Source organism: Eurytemora carolleeae, unplaced genomic scaffold, assembly GCF_000591075.1.
Source record: "Eurytemora carolleeae unplaced genomic scaffold, Eaff_2.0 scaffold234, whole genome shotgun sequence".
Classification (NCBI taxonomy): Eukaryota; Metazoa; Arthropoda; class Copepoda; order Calanoida; family Temoridae; genus Eurytemora; species Eurytemora carolleeae.
The window spans coordinates 251542-277378 of NW_019396124.1; the positions used below are offsets into that span (position 1 = coordinate 251542).

At 32.7% G+C, this 25837-nt stretch overlaps 1 protein-coding gene across 1 annotated transcript; it reads right to left on the reverse strand.

The window, feature by feature from the left end:
- Nucleotides 1-1620: 1620 nt before the first annotated feature.
- LOC111695647 (lysine-specific demethylase 7B) lies at nt 1621-25759 on the reverse strand. Its single transcript, XM_023465037.1, has 28 exons — nt 25659-25759; nt 25239-25310; nt 24513-24593; nt 23444-23506; nt 22410-22481; nt 21747-21848; nt 21211-21253; nt 20717-20804; nt 20402-20462; nt 20000-20089; nt 19152-19245; nt 18719-18814; nt 17868-17933; nt 17007-17094; nt 15773-15833; nt 14314-14371; nt 13973-14047; nt 13016-13110; nt 11687-11813; nt 10362-10575; nt 10024-10079; nt 9422-9466; nt 8310-8426; nt 6793-6936; nt 5666-5736; nt 4985-5034; nt 4044-4105; nt 1621-3694 (listed from the first exon to the last, which is right to left on the reverse strand). The coding sequence occupies exons 1-28, from the start codon at nt 25719-25721 to the stop codon at nt 3363-3365; spliced, it is 2586 nt and encodes an 861-aa protein (XP_023320805.1). The 5' UTR covers nt 25722-25759; the 3' UTR covers nt 1621-3362.
- Between the last annotated feature and the right edge of the window lie 78 nt (nt 25760-25837).

A 25837-nucleotide genomic window follows, 5' to 3' on the forward strand; every position in this document is an offset into this window, starting at 1 on the left:
TCTTCTCTCAACTTAAAATTAAAAAGACTATATTCTACTGATTTTCACAGCCATGGCCGCAGCGCTCGGCCTCCTAGCCAGCCGTAGCGCACGGCCCCCTAGCCTGTCGTAGTCTCAGCGCTCGGCCCCCTTATAGCCATCCTAGCCGTAGCGCTCGGCCCCCCTTCGTAGCCTGTGGCGCAACCTAACTTACCATAATGGTAAAATAATTGTAAATTTTTTTTTAATGAGAGAAGACGACATTAAATTAGTTTTATGAGTCCGTTTTTTGAGACATTTCCGCGTTGAGGCGTTTCCGTGTTGAGGCGTTTCAATGTCACCGGCTGAGGGGGGTCAAAAAATCGTTCTTTTGGACAGACCCAATCGTTCTCTGGGACGGACCCTAATCTGTAATAAAATGAGACTATACAGGTGACTTAAATAAATCTAGTTTATAAACCAACGCGACACGAATCAAAAATACTAATTAAAATATAAAAACCCGGGGGACTTCAGACATGTGCACGAGTGCACTGAGTATAACTACTGACTATGGTTTTTGGCAGCAGATCAGCTGATACCGAGTAGAGAGAACTGTAACATCCTTGAACTTCCGACCAACTAAACTTTCGAGGGGAGGAGGAGGAATTTCAGATGAACAATTTTTTGTTCATTTCATATTTTGATGGTTTTTTTAAAAAGTGTATATCCGACCTACAAAAAGTGTACATCCGACCTACAAAAAGTGTATATCGGACCTACAAAAAGTGTACATCCGACCTACAAAAAGAGTTTAACCGACCTACAAATGCATATCCAACCTACAAAAAAGTGCACATCCGACCTACAAAAAGAGTTTATCCGACCTACAAAAAGTGTATATCCGACCAACTAAAAGTGCACATCCGACCTACAAAAAGAGCTATCCGACCTACAAAAATGTGTACATCCGACCTACAAAAAGTGTACATCCGACCTACAAAAAGAGTGTAAATCGGACCTATCATTAACTCGAGCTCCATGGATCCTCCAGATGCACATGGCTAGAACTCAATCATGCCGGTAGGTCGGATTAAAAAAATAAAATGTGCAACCGACCTACAGCTGTCGTAGGTCGGATATAGCAATAGGTCAGAAAGTTAGTAGGTCAGAAGTTCAGTATAGAGGATGTTGCGTATAGACGTTGCAACATTACCGTTCGGGCCTATCTGATGATCCTAATGAAAAATAAAAACTAATTTTTCAAAAAACATTGTGGAGAAAGTGAAAACTGTAACTGTAAAATAGTCATGATGAACTATAGAAAAATATTTGTGAATATATAATTATAGAACCGAGCCTATCTGATGACCCTCATGAAAAATAAAAACTAATTTTTCAAAAAACATTGTGGAGAAAGTTAAAAACTGTAACTGTAAAATAGTCATGATGAACTATAGAAAAATATTTGAAAATATATAATTATAGAACCGAGCCTATCTGATGACCCTCATGAAAAATAAAAACTAATTTTTCAAAAAACATTGTGGAGAAAGTTAAAAATTGTAACTGTAAAATAGTCATGATGAACTAAAGAAAAATATTTGTGAATATATAATTATAGAACAAAATTTATTTGCTAAACTTCCGTTTCCCTTGGTATAAGTTTAACTATTATATATTTTACAAAAGAAAGACAGAGTTTACAAAACAAAGTAATAAAGCATCTTACAAATACACAATTTCAATAATAAGAGATAAGACTGCTTGAGATAAGACTGCTTGAGATCAATTAAAACAGACAAATCAGAAATTCTTAAATTTTCATCGAATTTTTAATTTCATTTTTAATTTACAATTGTCATTAGTATACAGGGTTACCCATAAATAATGACTGACCTGTAACTCAATTCGGAATGTTATTTTAGATGAATAGGCCAAGAAAAGAAGTAAGTTAACAGCTGTGGAGTCACAATCCTTGTGCGTAACTCTGCAGACTTCCATAATTGAATTGTTAAAAAGTGCGTACATTGAACATAATGTTGCAATGTAGAACATGTTCACAAAATGGTTTTAAAATCAGATAAGTGTACAATTTTAAACAGTCACAGTTGTACAATAAACGCAAGAAAACGATAAAAATAAGGAAAGTACACATGCTTGTTTACATAAACTGTGTACCGCAGTTTCTGGGAGATATGTACACAGAACTTATGGTAAGGCCCGGAACCCAGGTTTCATATATGGGTTCAAATTATAATAAAATGAATTGCATTTTCATTTTCTAGTTTTTAAAATAATATCTTCACAATTGCATAGACTCCAAAAAGGAAACTCTGAAGCTTCTTTTAAAGATATTTTCTTTAATTTCCGCTTCAGGTGTAGCCCCTGATTTATGCATATTTCTCACAAGAATAGCAGTACCATTTATCATGTAAACAAACACATTCCTACATCTTCCTTGATAACAAATATTTGTCACATATAATTTTAAATATATCTATAATACAGTCGTCAGCATTTATATCAATATAATGAAGACGACTTGTCAATGAAAGTTTTGTCTTCAAATTACATGTTTACAATTAAACAAGGAAAAACTGTTAATTGACAGCTTTTCTTTGTTCCCATGATTTTTTTTATCCACATGATGTTTGATCAAGCTCAGTCTAATGAAGACGACTGTCTATTTCCCAGTCGTCTTCATTGTATTGATATATACGACAACGACCGTAGAACATATGCAAATTGTACTTTGCATCATTAAGAGTGTTCAAACGATAACTTTTTTAATGTACGTCTATCTTGAGGCCGGAAGGTTAAAATAAAATACACCAATAACCAAAAACAGAATGAAAATCGTCTTTGTTAGATTGTAATTTACTTTCATGGCCGATATATCGGTGATTTAATGTTCAATGCTAATTTCAGAGTTATTCTAGTTATAAAATTAGAGTAAATAGATTTAGAATCTTCATTACCCCCCCCCTCATTTCCTACCTGAACCTGGAACCCCCTCCACTTCGCATTTGCCCATACTGCTAAATATACATTTTAATTAATATTCCACCCTAGAGGTCACTGAGTCTGTGGAAAGCTAAGAGAGAAAAAAATCTGCAAGCTTTATGTCTAAACTTCAAGCTAGCGCAATCTAGTGTGAGACATGTTTTTAAAATCTATATCTACCAGATTCAGTTCATCTTTACTGTTTATCTATTTACTCTAATGTTATAAATCACGTTTCTAATCTTAAAAGATGACGACTTTAATTCCACTCTTATACCTTGTTAATTACTGTAAAAAAACTAATGCACATTTACAAAAGATTCTGAAGTAGAGAATAATAATACAGACTTTGGTACAAACTATCGTTACACAGTTTCAATTGAATTTGAATTCTAAACTTAAAATTTTAAACCTAAAATCTTGCCCAGTCTTTGCTTGGCTGTTGAACACACTTTCCGACCGCGGTTCTTGTCGTCGAACGACAAGGCTAACGTTTTCGGCGACATCTTGTGTTCGTCAGATCGCTTCTTTACAATTTTTCCCGAGCTTTTGATTCTCGCGAAACTGTTTCGATTCTCGGCAGCGTGTTTCAGACCTTTTTCAATTGCAATATTTTTGGCGGATTCTCTTATTGGTCGCTCTTTTTTAGGACCAAAGGTTGACATTTTAATTTTTGGATTCCAAGATTCGTCGTCGTTTCTGACGGGCAGTTCTTCGTCGTCTGATACATCTTAACAATGAAAGGATAAATAAATCTACCTAATCTAGGATAAATAAACAATAAAAGGATGAATAAATCTACCTAATCTAGGATAAATAAACAATGAAAGGATAAATAAATCTACCTAATGTAGGCTAAATAAACAATGAAAGGATAAATAAATCTACCTAATCTAGGATAAATAAACAATGAAAGGATAAATAAATCTACCTAATCTAGGATAAATAAACGATGAAAGGATAAATAAATCTACCTAATCCAGGATAAATAAACAATGAAAGGATAAATAAATCAACCTAATCTAGGATAAATAAACAATGAAAGGATAAATAAACAATAAAAAGATAAATAAATCTACCTAATCCAGGATAAATAAAATCATCGTCCTGATGAACTTTATTTATTTTCTCTTCTTTCAGTCTAAAAATAATAATAAATTTTTATCATTTCACTATTCAATAAATAAACAATAAAAATCCTCAATAATATAAAATTTATCATTCATTAATAAATATAAAATATGCAGTTTTCTACAGTGGTAGGCCATTATATCAATACAATGAAGACGACTTTTTATGTATGTTTAGATTGTTAACAAGTTTCCTTCGAATTACAAGTAATCAAAGAGAAGCAATTTGACATCTTCTCTTGACTTCTATGTTTATGTGTAGCCTTGCCTTTTCACAGCTTTCAAGAAATCAAAATTGAAATCGAAAGTCGTCTTCATAGTATTGATATAATCGCCTACCACTGTAAAATAAATTATCTTAAATAAACAATATTAATTAAAAATGAATTATCATCAGCAAAATACAGGGTTAGTAGGTTACCACAAAGAATGTTACAAAATTCTGATTTATGCATTTAAATGTTAAGAGAAATCAAGGAAAGTTATTTCAGAGGTGTACGCATTTTTGTACTGCAGTGTACTGTCTCTGGGCGGTAATGTAAACACAAGCAAGATGACGAAGCCTGACATGGGATCCATCTTTCACATAAAAAATCAATGAAATATTCTGGTCATAGGAAACTATTATGTGAATTATCAAAATGTCATGCTTTTAACCCCCTCAGATACTAAAAGAACACTGATGCATATATTCTTGCTTACAAATTCCGCCAAGAGAGAACTGGTTTTAATATGTGCGCAGAGTATACGCAACTGCAATTAACTTTCCTTGCATTATAACCATGGTAAAAACGAAGAACATCGTTATAATTCTAGATTATTCTGGGTTAACCTTTATAATAATGAATGGATTAAACTAAGTTAAAATAAAAAGGAATTCAATAAATTACCTGTTAGGGGCAGTGCTTATTTTCTTTCGAAAAGAGGCTTTCATTGCGATCTAAAAATTGGTTAATTATTGTAAAATTCAGAGTGTCCCACGCAATAACACGGCAGCAAGACGACTTGAAGGTCGTCTTTGATCTTAGAAATAATTTGAGGCATTTTATTCGTCAATTAAATTTTAGCAGTATAATTTTCGAGTTAAGAATCCCAAAATAACCCTAATCCCGGCTTCTCCATTTTTTTAAAACAGATTTTGGTCAACAATCTTTTTTTATAAGTGATCCTTTTTCTCTGCATATCATATTCACGAGGGGCGGGGGGGGGGGGGATTTTGAAGGAAAAGAAATTTTTTTTTGTTTAATTGAGTCCAAATGAAAATCAATTTCTAATCTAATAAAAGCTTGCATTAAATAAATAAAGAAATATCGAACTCATGATCTGTAAAAAGAAAAAATATTTAATTTAACTCTTATTAGTAAAAAAATCGTAAAATTGACAAAAAGTATTTCTAAATTGTGAGTATTTTGTTCTAAATGACTAAAAGAATATAAAGAATGTAAACTTTATGAGATATCCTAAAATTCTATTTATGATGTTGACCAAAATGTTGGAAACTTCGATATGGTTTCGATTGTTCGATTTTACGAACAATACTTTTTTATCAGCGTAGCTCAAAGATTTTGTACCTTCGGATGAAGTTTTGCTTTCTGAGACATGAAGAGCATTCCGTCAACAGCATCCCGGGTACTTGGACTATCTATTCAACAATAACAATTAACAAATAAAAAATAACAAATAACAAATAACAAATAACAATTAACAATTAACAATTAACAATTAACAATTAACAATTAACAATTAACAAACAACAAACAACAAATAACAATTATCAATTATCAATTAACAAACAAAAAATAACAAATAACAAATAACAATTAACAATTAACAATTAACAATTAACAATTAACAATTAACAATTAACAAATAACAAACAACAATTAACAAATAACAATTAACAAACAACAAACAAAAAATAACAAATAACAAATAACAATTAACAATTAACAATTAACAATTAACAATTAACAATTAACAATTAACAATTAACAATTAACAATTATCAATTAACAATTAACAATTAACAAACAACAATTAACAAACAACAAACAACAAACAACAAATAACAAATAACAATTATCAATTAACAAATGACAAATGACAAACAACAAACAACAAATAACAAATAACAAATAACAATTAACAATTAACAATTAACAATTATCAATTATCAATTAACAAATGACAAACAACAAATAACAAATAACAAATAACAATTAAAAATTAACAATTAACAATTAACAATTAACAATTAACAATTAACAATTAACAATTAACAATTAACAATTAACAATTAACAATTAACAATTAACAATTATAACAATTAACAATTAACAATTAACAATTAACAAACAACAAATAACAAATAACAAATAACAATTAACAATTAACAATTAACAAATAACAAATAACAATTAACAAACAACAAATAACAAATAACAAACAATAAGAATAAGAATAAGAACAAGAATAAGGATAACGTTAACAATGGTAATAATAAATAAATAAATGGTAACGATAACAAAATTGTAAACTCGCATTTTTTTATTATATTTATAAATAAAAGTTATAATAGAAGATGGATTATTTGTATTCCCTTTATTTTTATTCTCTGATTTGGAGGGTGGTACCATGTGAATAAAAATTGATGTGGGGGGGGGGTTGGTTGAACTATTTTCCCCTGTGGTAAGCCTACCTAACTGAGGGTAGGGGGGTTGAACACTTGGTTCTGCCAGTACAACAGGCTCAGTACTAGAAGAAACAGACAAACGAAGTTTTATAGATTTTTTAAACTTCTTTGCAGCTTTCTCGTCTATAACCAGTCCCTCCTGTTCTCTTCCTAGATTACAATAACTTTTTATTATTAATAAATAAATATAACAGTCACCCATCAGTCCGAAGAGAGGTTTGGGTAGAGCCCACGTCACCGCACTATCCCCAAAGGGAGTAGCAGGGTGTCATTGGCGGTTGGCCACACGGGCCGAAGTGTGTACCACCAAGCATGGGTCAAGTTCAATGGCGTACTGCCACAAACCCGCTGCACACTTACCAGTTGCATGAAGGTCCTGTCGGTACCTTTCATGAAAATGATAATACAAGAAAAGTCCTTTAAATACTGAAATCCGAGTCACCTCAATAGGGATGCAATAAATGTAGGAGGCAATGTAATTTTCATTCCTATATTTATTGCATCTTTAATGCCTCGCGTGAATGAAGAGATATGTAATTTTTTCAACTCTAAATTTAATGGAGTTTGTTCCACAAAATAAAACATTTTAATTTACATAAAAATCAACCTTTTCAGAGTTCAAAACTGTAAAATCTATTTAGTTTTTAACACATATTTCTGATGTTAAGAAATAAAATCAAATTTATGTTTTTGAAGTTGTAAATCCTCAATTTTTTGAAGAAAAATTCGCAATCAATCGCATCCCCGGGGTTGCAATCTAACATTGCAAACCTAGTTTCAATCTTAAAAATCCGATAACAAACGAGTCTGCAAAGACCCTTATGTGCAAACGGAGATAATCTTTTTTTTAAACCAAATTTACTCACTCCATTTGGAAACTTTAGAAGCCTTTAAATTGTCATTTTTGGATCTACAAGCCTAAGTTGGTCTGATTGAACCAGAAATTGTAAATAGATTTAAAAAAATGGTCTCAATCTTGAAAATCGGGTTACAAACGAGTCTGTAGACCCTGATTCCCCGTTTTTCAAAGACACCTTGTATATACCGTCAAATAAAAGTAAATTGCACGAATGATTTAAAGGGGATGGTGGAGTTGGCACATTTGATGTAGGGGGGGGGGGGGGGCCCCGCCTTAATTTTTGGTTCAAATCTTCCAATTTTTTGGTTGCACGCCTAATTAGTGATCGAAATTCCTAAAATAAAATAAAATTGAATTTTAATGACCTCTAATGACCTCCACAAATAGAAAATATTTCAACTATGGCTTAATGCATATCAAACGAAAGCTAGAAACCCAGGGAATAGTTAAATTGTCTGTCCTCTTACTTGTGCGTAAAATAAAAATCAGTTTCAATCTTAACTTTTACAACTTCCTCCATTGTTTTTAAGAAGATATGCGCAACTCAAAATTAAAACCGAAAAATTATTTCTCATGATTTTTAAACAAACAAAGCTTGTAAAATTACGCCTACAGTTCATTGACAACATTTTCAGAGCAATACGAGGGAAAAGTGATTATTTACCGAAATCCGTGAGAGCCTCGCTGAGCTGAGAGTTGAGATCTCCAGATTTATTGAGTTCAGCTTGCTTCCTGGTGGCAAGCAGTAGACGGACTGAATCCCGGTCAGTCAGGTCATAACCTTTAAATAGGAGAGTCATTAAACTTAAGTAATAACGAGATCTTACATGTTTTCAATCATAGCTTCTCTTTTTGAAGAGCTAATTTAGAACAAAATTTTTTTCTTATATATAACTGGATAAATTTTCTTATATATAACTGGATAAATTTTCTTATATATAACTGGATAAATTTTCTCTTCTCATACTTGTTAAATCGAAACTAGAGGAGCTACGAGGTCAGAAAGTCTATCAAGTAATATCTCAAATACTTTACCTACTCCTTCTGTCTAGTTCCCAGTAATATTTCAAGTATTCCCGTTTTAAAAAGAATATTTGATTCCATTTAGTACTTTCAATGAGATGGGTCAGAATATATATATTTGAAGTTTGGGTGAAGGAGAACAAAAGGTAAAAGTTATGGTCGAATTCTTTATCAAGATCAAGGTAAAAAGCCCAACGATAAAAAAATCCCTTGATAATTATCAAAATCAAAATCAAGGTCAAGATGAAACTAAGAATCAATTTCGGGGCCATCAAGTGCCGATAACGGTCATAATCATTAGTCATGGTCTAAGTGGTTCAACTTTTGATAGTCATGATCAAGATCAAGGCCAAAGATTTAAAGTCAAAGTCAAGTCAAGGTCAAGGTCAAGGTCAAGGTCAAGGTCAAGGTCAAGGTCAAATTCAAAGTTAACGTGGATGTAAAGATTATGGTTATGTCAATAACAATGTCAAGGTCAAAGTCAAGGTCGATGTAAAGGTTATGGTTATGTCAATAACAATGTCAAGGTCAAGGTGAAAATCAAGGTTATGGTTAAGGCCAAATTCTGTCATTGGGCATGGTTAAAATCAAAGTAAAAAATCAAAGTCGGTAATCAAGTGTTAGTCCAAGGTCAAGGTCAATTTGAATAACATCTCATATTCAATCAAACGTAAGCCCTTAAACTTTAACTGTTTTGAAGAAATAAATATTTTAGAATTTGATTTTTTATTTTTTTAAATAATAATTCTTTACCAGAATATGCTGATTCTTCTGCGCGTTTAGAGATCGGAATTTCTCCTTAAAAAAGAAGCTTTTTAAAGGGACTGCAAGCGTAATTTTTAGCGACCCTTCATGCAAAGATGGCAATGTCCGATTTACAAAGGTACCCTTGAAAGCTTTGTCTGATCAAGTTTGAATTAGATATCCATGTTTGTGTTTCTTTAAACTGTTTATTTTCACTTGCGGTTTCTCTGCAAAAAAGACTTGCGCATTTCTTGTTTATCAGAAGCAATGGAGAAACTCACAGAAAAAAACCCACTTTTGTCATAAACGACATTATCTTCCACATTTTTGTTCATATTAAAGTTTCAAGTTGTAAATCGGGCATTGCCATTTTTTTAGAATAAATTACATGACATCTCCACATAAGGAGAAAGAGATGGATAAATGGATGAGAGATAATTCTGCAGGGGGGGGGGGGGTGATTTCTGATGATGAGGGGAATAATTGGCTTTAAAAGGCAAGTTTTTCATTATTTTTGTTACTTTACCCAAAAACTCGTTTTTATTTCCCCCTTAAATTTTATTTTAACCAATTTAGCGAAAAATAACTTTAAAAAAAGAAATTTAAGTTACCTCTGTTATCAATAATTGCACCGTCCAGGTATTCCTGGTTCTTGGGAACTGACAAACTAAATAAAAACAAATTTGTCATTAAATAAACAGAACTTTGGAGACATCGAAAGAATTAATAAAATGTCGTCTTGAGTTTAATGCTATTATATCTAAGTCTTATTAATTGTAAAAAAACAGCCATAAAATATGCAGGAAAAGAGCTCCAAAATTATTTAATTAAAAAATTAAATATGTGCAGCATTCCATTATCAGTAGGTTTAGAAGACGACATTTTATAAATTCTCATTAACTTCTGCTCTACACAGTCCTCTTCACAGTTCACTCTCTTCAAAGTTTACCTGAGTTTAAGAGGAGAGACTGTTGGTTCTGAGTAAAGATATGACTGAGGACCCGGTGTGCCAGGAAGGGGTTGAGAGGGAGCTCCGTAGGAAGGAAGATGGGGGTGGAGAGAAGGGAGAGGAGGAGAGGAGAAGGGGAACGAGGAAAGATGATCGATGGGTTTGGATTTGACAGCGATAACTTTCTCAATTCTTCCACGGCCTTTCTTAGGAGCTAAATACGAAATTTCTTAAATTTAATTTTTTTCTTCAAATTGACTTGAGCATAAAAAACTTAATAACGGGAACAAGAATTTTCTTTTGTGAGAAACATAAAACTGTAGATGAAGAGGTAGACAATTTTTAAGACACAACGCAAGATACTAGACTGGCCTCGAATATTCTTAGCCTAAAGCCTAAAGTTTTAATAATGCTAGAGCTCTCAAACTTTGGAATTATATTCCTGACATCTGCAAAAACTCTGAAAAATTTCATAAAGACTATGATGAGACATACCTAAATGTTTATGGCCCTAAACATACCTGAATGTTTATGGCTCTAAATATACCTAACTGTTTATGGCCCTCAACATACCTAAATGTTTATGGCCAACCAAAGCCCACGAGCCGCTTTATATGGACACGCATAAGTGGGACTCTTAGTATATCCAAGTATATCCAAGTATATCCAAGTATATCCAAGTATATCCAAGTATATCCAAGAATATCCAAGTATATCCAAGTATATCCAAGTATATCCAAGTATATCCAAGTACATTTATCCAAGTACATTCATCAAAGTATATCCAAGTCATTTTAAATAGTCCAAGCAACATAAAAACTGCAATTGTGCTGTGTTCACAGGCCCATTTAAAAAAGGGATTTTTAAGCTACTAAAACTATTTGATTTTTATAACATCATCAAATACACATATATTGCTTTATTGTCGTCTCCCTATTCGACAATTCTGGTTTCTGCTTGAATTGAATCCTACTTGTGGTTTGTGGTTGGTAATTCAAATCCTACTTGTGGTTTGTGGTTGGTAATTCAAATCCTACTTGTGGTTTGTGGTTGGTAATTCGAATCTTACTTGTGGTTTGCTGTTGGTAATTCAATTCCAACTTGTGGTTTGCAGTTGGTAATTCAAATCCTACTTGTGGTTTGCAGTTGGTAATTGAAAACCTACTTGTGGTTTGCAGTTGGTAATTGAAAAGCTACTTGTGGTTTGTGGTTGGTAATTCGAATACTACTTGTGGTTTGTGGTTGGTAATTCAAATCCTACTTGTGGTTTGTGGTTGGTAATTCAAATCCTACTTGTGGTTTGTGGTTGGTAATTCAAATCCTACTTGTGGTTTGTGGTTGGTAGTCCAGCAGGTACAAGCTCCCAGGATCAGAAATATCAATAAAATCTTCGTCTAATGTTTTCTTCTTTCGTCGACGGTTGGATTCTCGCTCCGGCTTTGGTGGGTTTACCTACAAAACAAAATCTTACAATTTAAAAGGCAGGGGCCGATACGGGAGTGTATTAGGGAGAAACATTTAGATACAGGCAGAGGCGGATACAGGAGTTTATTAGGGAGAAATATTTAAATACATGCAGAGGCGGATACAGGAGTTTATTAGGGAGAAACATTTAATTATAGGCAGAGGCAGATACAGGAGTGTATTAGGGAGAAACATTTAAATACAGATAGGGGCGGATACATGAATGTATTATGGAGAAACGTTTAAATTCAGGCAGGGGCGGATACAGGAGTGTATTAGGGAGAAACATTTAAATACATGCAGGGGCGGATACAGGAGTGTATTAGGGAGAAACATTTAAATACAGATAGGGGCGGATACATGAATGTATTAGGGAGAAACATTTAAACACAGGCAGGGGCGGATACAGAAATTTGTTAGGGAAAACCCTTCAAATAAAGGTAGGGGCGTATACAGAAATTTGTTAGGAACAAAACCTTCAACTACAGACAGGGGCGGATACAGGGATTTATTAGGGAGAAACATTTAAATACATGCAGGGGCGGATACAGGGGTTTATAAGAGAGAAACCTTAAAATATAGGCAGGGGCGGATACAGGGGTGTTTATTAGGAAAAACCTTCAAATACAGGCAGGGGCAGATACAGGGGTTTATTAGGAAAAACCTTCAAATACAGGCAGGGGCAGATACAGGGGTTTATTGGGTAAAACCTTAAAATATAGGCAGGGGCGGATAAAGGTGTTTATTAGGGAGACACCTTCAAATATAGGCAGGGGCAGATACAGGGGTTTATTGGGTAAAACCTTCAAATACAAGCAGGGGCGGATAAAGGTGTTTATTAGGGAGACACCTTCAAATACAGGCAGGGGCGGATACAGGTGTTTATTAGGGAGACACCTTCAAATACATGCAGGGGCGGATAGGGGTTTATTAGAGAGAAACCTTTAAATACAGACAAGGATTGATACAGGGGTTCAATAAAGAGAAACCTTTAAAAACAGGCAGGGGCGGATACAGGGGTTTATTAGAGAGAAAAATTCTAATACAGGCCGGGGAGGATAAAGGGGTTTCTTAGAAAGAAACCTTCAAACATAAGCATGGACGGAAACGGATTTATTAGAGAGAAATCTTACAAGTTTTCATGTTTTCCCATAAAAATGTAAATAAAAACTTTAAAGTTTCGCCCTGACCTTGAGTGATATTCTCTCTGCGTTCTTGACCTCTCTGGTCAGATCTTTCAAGGTGGTTGCACAGTCCAGGTCTGATATTACAGGGTGGTTTATATCTGTAATAATAATTGATAATAATGAGAGCTGTGATAATGATGACAACGACAACTACCACGACACGACAACGACGATAACGATAAGATTAACGATAACAATAATTATTATAATAATTATAATAATTATAATATTAACAAGTAACAAAGATAATATAGAAATAATATAAGGAACATTAGTAAATGAAATCTACAAGAGACCACAATGTGGACCCCCCAGACTGCCGCCGGACCTTTAACCCCCCCTTGTAAGCCCGGGGAGTCAAGGAGATACCTCCGGTGGGTAGCAAACCAATAAGATAAGATATAGTTTATTGCTAAAAATACACATACAAGTTTTAATGTTACAGGAAAAATCTGCAACTTTTTTTTAAATTTTTACTATATGTATGTATTAAAGCAATTAGGTGCAGATTAGCTTTCGCTGTTTTGGGTATTATCCCCAATTGTTCCCATTGGTTGGGTGGTATCTGCCAAACTTTAAGGTGAAGCCAGAAATAAGAAAGAAGAAAATAAATAATATGACAATTCTGCTTTGCAAAAAAAAATTTTTGCAAATCCAGTGAGGATCCGCATCAAAAATCAATGAAACCTAAATATTGGATCAATTAAATCATGTTCTGATAATAATAATAACTAGCTGAAGGGCCCGGCATTGCCCGTGGAAGGAAAAAATGTGAAGAAATTCGATTTTTTCAGCCTATAACACCCCCCGGCCACCAATGAGTGTCCACAAAAAATGTCAGCCCAATCGATTTAGCCGTTTGGTCGGGTATACGAATGTCTTGTTTTATTATATAGATAATAATAATAATAATAATAATAATAATAATTTAATAACAACAAAAATAATAATAATTTGAACCTGTAATCCAGGACTTGAGTGTGGTGACCAAGGACCGAATACCATTTAGAAGATTGATTGGACAGGGAGTGTTGTCTATACAGACAAAATCAAAATTAAAAAATATTCAAAAAATATATTTTCTAAACCACCAGAACTCAAAAACTTTGAAAATAAAAGTAAATAAGTAATAAAGATTCCTGCCAATTTCTTTGGACAATTGACTTAACAAGGACATCTCATAAATAAAGATTTCAGTAACGAATAATAAAAATTTGGCATTTTCTGGATAAAATAGTTCGTCATTAATACCATTAAACAATCGAAAGTTTAGTTTTGTCAGTTTAAATTCAATTTTGTTCCTGAGTTTAAATCCGCCAGATCTTTCTTCAGCTTCCCTGCAGCTAACCAGTGCACCACCTAAGTGATCAATCGATCAATCAATCGATGGTCCAAGCTATCAATGACTCAATCAATCAACCAATGAAACAATGATTGAATTAATCAATCAAACATTCAATCAAAAAATCGATCATTCAAACAATCAATCAACAATCAATCATTCATTCAATTAATTAAAAATCTACAAATCAATGAGTCAATATATCATAAATAAGAATTAATGAATTATTTCAAAAAAGTCATTTAATAAAATAAATGAATGAAAGGATGAATGAATGAATGAAAGGATGAATTAATAAATGAATGAATGCATGAATAAATGAATGAATGAATGAATGAATAAATGAATAAATAAAAAAATAAATAAAAGGATGAATAAATGAATAAATGAATGAATAAATGAATGAATAAATGTATAAATAAATAAATAAATAAATAAATAAATGAATGAATAAAAGGATGAAAGAATGAATGAATAAAAGAATGAATGAATTAATGAATGATTAAATGAATAAATAAAGAAATGGATTAATGAAAGGATTACTGAAAGAATTAAGAAACAGAATAATGAAAGGATTATTAAAAGAATTTAGAAACAAATTAAAGAAAGGATTATTGAAAGAATTAAGAAACAAATTAAGGAAAGGATTTCAGAAAAAATTAAGAAACTGATTAAGATGGATTATTAAAAGAATTACTGAAAGGCTAAATCTGCTTAAATCTGCTTGTGATAATATAAAAAAAGATCATGAAAGATCCCGAATATGGGATCCCCAGACCGCTATCCGAAGGAAGGGTCTCAGTCAGGTATTGATTCCCCCACCAGTTCAATCTGGCACCCTAATCTCATTCCCCCTACTCTAAGGGAAATCAACCAAGGCAGGTAAAACCGATATTTTTGATAATTTACATAGGTTCCATTGTGAAAGACTATTGTGTCCTTACATTTTTGTGCAGTAATAAAAATGGGATATATTCTCTTACAAACATTTGACTCTTGAGCTTTATCCTTGTTAAATACGATATTGTTTGTTGTGATACGTAGTTTATTGAGCCAAGCATTATTTTTCGATTAAAATCATGTTTGTGTATTTTTATCCTCCTTCCGTCCTACCTTCTCTTCCACTCGTCCAGGATCCCCCCCCCCCCCCCTCTGACACTATGCTGCATACTAAAGGGTAATTGATGAAAATCTGGCCCACCAGATTCTTTTTCCCTCGTGAGGATTTATCATAATTTGTGATCATGATATTGTCAAGAATAATTATACCTTCACTAATAAATATTTGGTTTGATTTAAAGGGACAGACCGGCTATGTAAGGTAGTTAATAGTTATATGTATGGTAGTTAATAGCCGGTTTGTCCTTTTAAATGGAAAGATGATCAACTCAACTAACAATAAAAGAAATTAAACCTACCTCAAATGACGGAAATCTGAATTTAGGTGGATCCTTTAATCTATTCTCTAGTTCGTAAATTCTAAATAGATTTAGATATATATTTCCATTTTTAACTTCACATTTTATTTGACAAAGAAAAAAACTAATGTGGTTTCATGCTTTGCCAGCAATCTTTGGTAGTACATCTTTGCTCAACAAATGCTCAACTATAAGTTGGAAGATTTTCTTATCACATTTTGGCGGATGTTTAAGAATTAAATTAAACTGGATCACAAAAGCTAATTTTTAACAATCGTATTAAAAAACATATATATATACATTATACAAGGTGAGTCAAAAAAATAGTGATTATGGTATTTTTTCAATATTTTCAATTTTTTTTTTTGGTCAAAAAAATCAGCGAAACTTTTTTCACTCAAAATCAAAATTTTAATAAAGCAAAAATGTGTAGATATATCATTTCTAACAAATTCAAGAATTTTATAAAGATTGAATCACAGAATCAAAAAAAATTTGCAAAATTGTAATTAGAATATTCGCAATTTTTCAAGAAAATTTTTTAAATCCTCTATTTTATTATTTTCTTAGTATATTCTAAAGTTATAAATATAAGCTGCTCCGATGAAAACTGAGGACTGAGGAGCCATTGAGAAACAACTTTTCTTAAAAATTAGACCAGGACTAGAAATTGCAAATTCCCATATAAAAATTTCGAATATTCTGTAATTCTGTTATTCAATATTTACAAAATTTTAGAATTTGATAGAATTAAAATATATACAAATTTTTGCTTTTCTGAACTTTGGATTTTGAGAGAGAAAAAAGTTTCGCGGATTTTTTTGGGCCATTTAAGTACCAAAAAAAAAATTCTAAAAATATTGAAAAAATAACTTACAGGAGTTAAACAAAAAAAAACACAATTTTGCACCAAACGCCGCTAATCACACTTTTATTTTGACTCACCCTGTGGCCTGTATGTATATTTTGATTCCGCGAGTCCCAATGTTTAGAAGGACGATAAAAGTAGAACTTTAGAACGAAAGATTGAAAAGAATATTCACATATTGGCTGAACATGCATTTGAGAGCAAAGTATCGGGCCAAAAAACAATCTTGCAAGTTGCAGACGCATTTATTATTTCTCTCTCCAAGCTTCAATTAACTTAACAAATTTATATCAAAATCGAGGGTTCTGTCATTATCATTAAACGTACAAAATATAAACCCTACTGTCACAATGAGAGTTGGTTTACCTAAGCTGAAGTTGGATATTGAGTGAATGAAGGAAATTGCCTCCAAAAACTATACTATTCACTGGGGTATACACTGCGTGGATCCAACCTAGAAATCAATTAATCAATCAGTTAATAGATTTATCAATTAATCAATCAATCAGTTAATAGATTTATCAATTAATCAATCAATCAGTTAATATTTATCAATTAATCAATCAACCAGTTAATTGATCTATCAATTGATCAATCAATCAGTTAATAGATTTATCAATTAATCAATCAATCAGTTAATAGATTTATCAATTAATCAATCAATCAGTTAATAGATTTATCAATTAATCAATCAATCAGTTAATAGATTTATCAATTAATCAATCAATCAGTTAATAGATTTATCAATTAATCAATCAATCACTCAATCATTAAATCATAAAACAGAAAAACAACAAGTTAAAATTAAATCTAAAAAACAAAGATATGAACTTATGTCGGAATAAACAAACTCTTGTCGGAAAATAGGTAAATCTGTCGGAATAAATAAACCTTTATATTTGTTTGAAATGAGTATCAGTCGGAACAGAATGAATTCTTGTCGGAATATTTATAGGAATATAGGAATATCTGTCGGAATGAAGCAACACATATCGGAATAGTAAATGAAAATGTAACGTAATAGTAACTGTCGGAATAAATAAAAACCTGTCGAAATAAATGAATGCCTGTCTGTATAAATAAAAACCTGTCGGAATAAATGAATACCTGTCGGAATAAATAAAAACCTGTCGGAATAAATGAATACCTGTCGGAATAAATGAATACCTGTCGGAATAAATGAATACCTGTCGGAATAAATGAATACCTGTCGGAATAAATTAATACCTGTCGGAATAAATATTGTTTGTCCCTGGGTCAGTTTCAAAAGGTAGCATCGATCCACCATGTCCCCTTTAATAAATAAATTTATAAATTGCTAGCTTAAGGACCCGGCGTTACCCGTAAAAAAAATTATTTTTTTAACTTAAAAAAAAAGATTTTTGTTTAGCCTATGTACACAAAAAATGTCAGCCCATTTGGTCCAGCCGTTTGGCCGCTATAGGGACATATATGCGATATCTTGTTTTATTATATAAATATAAATAAATATTCAATTTATCAAACTTATGTAATTTAGATTTTATCAAGTCAGAATCTTTTTTTAAATTGTTTACTTGACTTTACTTGACTTGGCCGGATTTTAATGATTGTAGGTTATTAATTTTTAAATTATTATATACAGGACGTTAAATTAAATTGTGGGAGTAAGAGGTTAGGGGGCCAGGAAGGGATGTTAGGTACTTTCCTAAAGGTCTTTCCTCAAACGGTAACATCCCAAGCTTATTTTCCCAAGTGGCAGCTTCCCAAGGCTATTTAAGGCTATTTCCCCAAGTGGCAACTTTCCAAGGCTATTTTCCCAAGAGGCAGCTTCCCAAATGTGTAGTTTCCCAAGTCTGCACTAGCCGCAGTGCTCGGCCCCCCCATAGCATCCTGCGGCGCCTCAGAAGGCCTAACCTAACTTTTAGGAAGTTGCCCCTAAAGAAATCGCACATTTAGGAAGTGGCCCATTGGGAAATTGTCACTTGGGAAGTCACTCTAGGGAAAATGTCTTTGGGAAAGTACATAAAACCAAGGGGGTAGAGAGGAGGAAGCAGTGTAATGGGTGAGGTCGGGGATGTAATAATAAAATATCTTACCAAGGAAGGTTTCACTTTGTGTTGAAAGTCTGGTCCATCGTTCATAAAGAGAAATATTGGCGGGGGTAGGACGGATCAAATAGAAGTACTTCTCACCTTTATCAATCAATGAATCAATGAATCATCAATCAGTATAAATCAATCAATCAGCCAATGATTGAATCAATCAATCATTGAGTCAATTCAAAATCAAATCAATGAATCAATAAATCAATGAATGAATCAATCATTTGAAATAAGTCATTCAAAAGGAGAGCAAACAAATGTTTTAATAGTTAATTAATCTATCAATTAAAAGAAGGGTTTAAGTTGACGTTTTCTAAGGAATGAAATAAATATTTCGTGGTTTACTCGTTTCTGATGCCAGCGAAAAATGTTAAACAGAGATATCCGTATATATAAAAAATATAAATATATAAACATGTCTGCTGACCTTGATAGACATGATACCAGACTGAAGTGCCCCCGAAGTCTATATGAAAATCTGTAAACGAATTCTCCATGCTCATTATACAATACTTCTGCACCTGAAGTACAGTCATAAATAGAAGGACCCAGGATTAATTGCCAATTAATCAAACGACTTTTATTATCGTCTTTCATCTTTGAAATAGTTTGCGGCATTCAGGTGGAAATCTAATTTTATAAATATTTAAATATGATTGATTTAACAATTATGACAACATAGCCCTAGTCCTGTCATTTCCAAAATGTGGTCTGCCTTTTTTGTGCGTTCAAAATCACTGGAGATATGAATAATTTCATTCAAAATTAGAAAATTTTCGTTGTATTAAATAAAAATTAAATCTAACCAAATCTCATTATATCTCAGGTAATTTTGAAAGCCAAGAAGGGCAGACCACATTTTGGAAATGGTAGGACTAGGGATATTTTGTGATTATCGTGTTATCAATCATATTTGAATATTTGTAAAATCATATTTACAAGCATTCTAGTACAGTAGTTACAATAGTACATCTAGGGTTACCGACAAAGGATGAGACGTAGAAGACGGAATCTACACTGTTTCATTATATTCCGGATTCCTGGCAACTTTAAACTTATTGCCTTTTTGATAAATCATATAAAAAACTGATAAAAAACTCAAATTAAGGCAAAAGTCTTAATCTAGTCATAAGATCGTAATATTTTAAGAGTTTTAGGTCGGCTCTGAAGTCTCACTCTTTGTGGGTAACCTTCTGAAAGTTTCATAAGTTGGGACTGTTGAAGTAATATGTAGATAATTAAAAATTATACAACTCATTTCCTTCGAAACTTTACCTGAGGTTTAGGGTAAGGTAGCGATGACCCTGAAGGCCAAACATTATTGACCCAGCACAGCTTCCGAGCAACCAGGGGAGGAGAGAATACCTTTAAATAAGAAATATAAAAACTTGGCCCAAATTTTATGAATTTAAACTAACGGTTCAAATTAAAATCACCGATTCAAATTCATCGTTACTCTTTACCATGAATCGGTGGTTTAAATTTGAACCGAAATTTGGTATCTCAGCGACCTAGCTCAAATTCATTAAATTCGGTCCCTCGAAACATTACTGAAAAGAGAATTAAAGTAAAAACAANGTATATTTTAACCAGTGCTTAGGATCCATTTAATTTTGATGCGGATCCGGATCCGGATCCTGGATCCGCTTTTCAAAAAAACGGATCCGGATTCGGATCCGGATCCGCCATTCCTGTTTCTGAGACCTCCAAACTAAGGCAGTTTAAAACTCGGTCTGGACTGAAAAAAAACTTTCTTTCAAAATTTGTCATTTGTTTTGATTAAAAAATGGAAAAAATATCATTGTTCTCAGACCAGAAAACTGTTTAATTTTAACAATTTCCTCCATTGTTTCTGTGTATGAATGTCTCATTTAATGTTGATAAGACAAAGCTTAAAAAGGGTATTTCTGAGTGTCAACCGTGCCAAACTTTTAACGCAAGGGCCCTTAAAAGTTAGGTTTACTGTCCCTTTGTTAAAAAAAAAAAACTCACTAAGGCGTATTGAAGACCGCGGCAAACTGCGCTAGAGACATCTGGCAGGCTTGCTGCCTGTGCACATCTATTATATCCAACGGATAATCTAAACACAAATCCGATCAATCAATCAACATTTATAACCAGAGAACATTTTAAGTTTCTTATTACGAACTTTGAAACTGGAAGACTATACAATATTTTAGAAAAAAAACAATAATAAAACAAATCATTGAAAGATCAAATGATCCAAAAGATCCAAGTTAACAAATGATCAGATGAATAAGTAAGTATGTCGAAATTGAAATGATTAAATGACTAAATGACTAAAAGACTAAATGAATAAAGAATTAATTTACTTTAGGACTAAAAAACTGGAGGACTAAAGGACTTGAGGACTGAAGGACTTGAGGACTAAAGGACTTAAGGACTAAAGAACAAAACGACTATAGTACCAAAGGACTATAGGACAATATAGGATTATAGGACTAAATGAATAGATGAATAAATACCGTCTCCAAGATAATCACAAATCCTGTCAATATTGAACCCAGCCTAAAAAATAAACCATTCATTTATTAAAATAAAATTATTCCGTATCAACCTTCGTTGTATTTGAATCTAGATTTTTTTAAAGCTCTGTCTAAAATCACCTTACCCTCAGAATGAAAGAGAGAGATAGAGAGGGGGGGGGGGGTTAATGATTTTAAAGAGAGAAAATTACGCCTAAATCAGTGCTTAGGATCCGAAATCCGAATCCGTTGGATTCGCAAGATTTTGGCTTCCTGGATCCGGATCCGCAAAAGTATGCAGATCCACGGGTCCGGATTCAAGGGGAAAAATATCAACCAAAAACTGCAGAAAACAAATCTTTACCCTCAAAACCCAAATCTGAACCATTGAAAACAGGGAGATAATAAAAATTTTTACTAGAAAAGAACACAAAACATTAGGTTAGTGTTAATGCAACGGAATTATCACACGGAATTATCACCTTCACATTTAAAACACTTGTGATTTGTTTTTTTTATTTTGCGTTTTTTTTTACCTGCGGAGTGGTCATCGTAAGTCCATCTTTATCCGTTACAAGGATAGGATGATTGAACCCTGATTGATTTAAGTAAGGCAGGGTCAACTGCTTCCCTGATACCTATAACACAGAAGGTCAAAACTTATGGATTTTAATGGACACAGCCATTCAGGAATTAGTCCAGCGAGGGGCTTGCCTTTTTTCTTTCTAGGTGGGGGGAGGGGCTAAGCAATAAGCTCCCATTTGGGCCCAAAACCCCCCCTAAAAACCATAGATTTCAATGTTCTACGGGGGGGGGATGAGTACCAATTGCCCCCCCCCTCTGAATACGCCACTGTTGAGCCAGTTCTTTTTAAATCACTTTTTAAATAATTTTGATGTGGATTTCACGTTTATCCCACAGTTAAACTTAAAACTCTTTAATTTAAAATTTTACGCCTTTGATATCAAGTATAGTTTATATGGCTCAGCGCTATTCTAACCAAAGGTTGTCCCACTTTACATTAAATCTAAGTGACAATTTTTAAAATGAGTTTCAACTATACGTTTTATCTTTGTGACTTATTGCATACAATTATAAAATTATCACACTGCAATGTTTATATTTTTTTTTAATTTCCAATTTTGGCGGGAATATTAAGAAATTTGACTAGAATTGAATGGGTGGATCCTATTGCTTACCTTCATAATGATATCATCAGCAGTAGAAAAAATCCTTTTCGATAATTCGTCAACAAATAATTTTGTTCCAACCTTAACATAAATATTTGTCAAGTATTTATATATATTAAGTTGTAATCTCGGTTTGTCTGTCAATTTGTATTTCTGATCATAACTCATGAAACCCTTGACCAATTTGCTTCAAATTTTGATTGGGGAACTCGGAAGAACCACGAGAATGTTCTAGCTTGGTTTTGAGATTCTGAGTTTAGTGGGTCAACTTTTACAGGGAAAAATAGCTAAAATAGTAATTTACTACTAAACTCGGGTAGACTGCGGGATTATCTATTTAGTATTGAGTATTTCTTCTATATATACTTTGTTTGTTTGTCTGTTTGTTTTTTGTTTTTATATAATAAACGTCAAACCGGCTTAACCGAATGGGCCAACATTTTTTGTGGGACCTCACGTGACCCAAGGGAAGGTTTATGGATGATCAAAATTTCAAAACGTTGCCTCCATCAAAATAAGATTTTCATAAAAGTTTGAAAATCCACCAAAAGATATTTAGATTTTTTTTTGTTTGTTATTGTTTTATATTGTAGACAAAGAGAAAATGTTTACAATAGAAATAGAAGATGGGGGCAAAGCACCATGAAAGCCTAGTTCTCTAAAATGTGTCATCCGTGTATACTGAAGTGTATACTGAAGTGTATAGACAATAAGAGCCGAAAAAAGATTACTTTAAAAGAAAACAGAAAGGCCAAATAAGAAAAAAAATAATCTAAGAATTTTTTTTAAAAAAACATGTCAAAAAAAAAAAATGTCAAGGAAGAGAAAAAATAAAAACTCTACCAAAAGAAAAAAATAAATGTCCCTTATTTTTAATCTTGATTCACTGGATATTCGTAATTATTGAATAATATACTCTGTATATTATTTGTGATATATGCAACCATATGAATATCATGACAACAATCGGAAATTTTCTTATATACTCCGCCAGGAGTCCTGAAAATAATCCTAACATAAACATAAATGAGAATGGAATATACCTGAAGAGGTTTATATGTGGCCTGAGGATCAGTTTTATCATGTCGGTGCCAGTTCGTTTCAACCTGATAGATAGTTAGGTTAGATTAGATATGTTAAATAGATGAGACAGATAGCTACAGATAGATAAGATAGATAAGATAAACAGATAGAAATAGAGTAAGGATAGTCAAGCAGACCTCGATCGTTTTTGGTTAGCAGACAGACAGAGAGTTCTAGGGAAAAAGATTTTCAATAATATACCCTTAGCCAAAAATATTAGTATTTTTTAGTATATTTTAACCAGTGCTTAGGATCCATTTAATTTTGATGCGGATCCGGATCCGGATCCTGGATCCGCTTTTCAAAAAAACGGATCCGGATTCGGATCCGGATCCGGATCCGGATCCGGATCCAGGTCATTGATCAAAAAAAATTTTTATTTTAGTTCAAATGTCTTTTCATACCTAAAAAAAATGTTAAACATTTTAACATTTTTTTATTGAAAATTAAAGCTGTTTTGCACATTTTAAAAAATAAAATTGTGCTTGGATCCGGATCCGTGGATCCGCATTTTTTTGCGGATCCGGATCCGGATCCAAAGAGCCAAAATAATGCGGATCCAGCGGATCCGGATCCGGATCCTAAGCACTGATTTTAACAAGAAATGGCAATTAACAGTTACACAGATTATCCAAACTTCTTTAGTTAATTTTTAAAATTATAAAAAAGGCAATCTTTGTTTAAAAATTAAAAAAGGCAATCTTTGTTTAACATTACAAAAAAACAATCTTAGGTAGAAAATTAAAAAAAGGCAATCTTTGGTTCAAAATTATAAAAAAGGCAATCTTTGGTTCAAAATTATAAAAAAAGCAATCTTTGGTTCAAAATTATAAAAAAGGCAATCTTTGGTTCTATAAAAAAGGCATTCTTTGGTTCAAAATTATAAAAAAGGCAATTTTTGGGAGTGCTTTTTTTTCTGCACAAAAACATTAATTAAGTTTTATAAAACATTGGTTCACTCATTTTGACAAATAGAACGTCCAAACATACAAAACAAAACGTAGTTAGTAGATGTAGAAAATAGATAACCTTCATAATAGAAGGTCCGCAGAGGGGTTCACATGTTGGACAATGGTACTTGTCTATATCTGACGAACTTAGCTCGTCAATCTAAAAATATGATACATTAAGATGACACAAAAACAGAAATTGTGCAGTGTACACAGACCCATTTCACTTCAACTGAAGTTTCTTTTTAGGCTCTACTAGAAAATAAACTATTCTATTATCAAATGCACATAAGACTGCTTAAATGTCATCTTCCTCAGTGCCAATCAGGCCATCTAAATTTTCATATAATGGGAAGCGTGAAGAAATCTTTTTTGTACGTTAAAATTGTCCATTTAAGATATAATAGCTTTCAAAACTGAGCTCATAGTATATCATTAAGTTTTTGTTATTTAAGAACATCTGATAACAATTCTCATCCGAGTTTGCAGACGTAATCTTAAATTAAAAAATTCATATATCTGATTCAAAATGGTAGTCTTTAAACCTACATAGGGAAATAAACAAAAAGATATTCGTGTTTTACTTTTTTATCTGAAAATTGATAATTTTGATTTTATTCATTAATTAAAAATGGCGTTCGGATTTAAGAACAAAAATGAAATCGACAGAATTCAACACATTTAAAAAAAGGGAAATTGATGCTCAGGAATCATTGTGAATCGGACATGCCATTAATAAAAAAGAGGGTCGTTTGGAATTACATCTGCATCCCTTTAATGTTACGCATTCATTATTATTTCAGACCTTGATGCAGTCTCCATGGAGCCAATTCCGACAAATGTCGCACTGTATCATGAACACATCATCTTCGTAAACCTAAATACAAACAAAACTTAATATATCCCTCAGACCGTCGCCAGGTGAGATGGTCATGACACAAGAGGCCCCCCATCCCCCCCACATACTTTACTGTTTGTTTGTTTGTTTATATGTCCAAACAACTCAGGAACCCTTGAGCGATTTGACTCAAATGTTGATTGGGAACTAGGGAGAACCATAGGCATGTTTTTAGCTTTGTTTTAAAATTATAAATTGAGTGGGTCCACTTTGAACTATTTACCAATTTTTCACTGGGAATTTAAAATATGTTGCCGCATGGGATATAACATATTATTTATCCCAAGTAAATAAGTTCCCTGTAAAGTAGTTGTAAAAAATAATTACCTTCCCACAAATGCAAACGGTTTCCCCGATTAAATCTTCAGCATCGCTTCCTGTATCCTCCATCTTTCATAATCTGAATTCGATTTATATTTTAAAAATTTATGCGAGATGCATTTACATAATGAGTAGTAGTAGTGTCAATTAAGCATATACACTTCAGGAAAAATTACCGTTTTTAT

What these genes read in the sequence shown, in the direction of transcription:
- LOC111695647 (XM_023465037.1), bottom strand. Translation starts at nt 25,721, where the DNA reads ATGGAGGATACAGGAAGCGATGCTGAAGATTTAATCGGGGAAACCGTT. An exon ending in TTACGATGACCACTCCGCAG is followed by an intron (nt 21,254 to 21,746) that starts GTAAAAAAAAAC and finishes TTTATTTTTTAG; the next exon opens with GCTGGGTTCAATATTGACAG. An exon ending in AAACAGGAATGGCGGATCCG is followed by an intron (nt 20,090 to 20,401) that starts GATCCGAATCCG and finishes TCTTATTTAAAG; the next exon opens with GTATTCTCTCCTCCCCTGGT.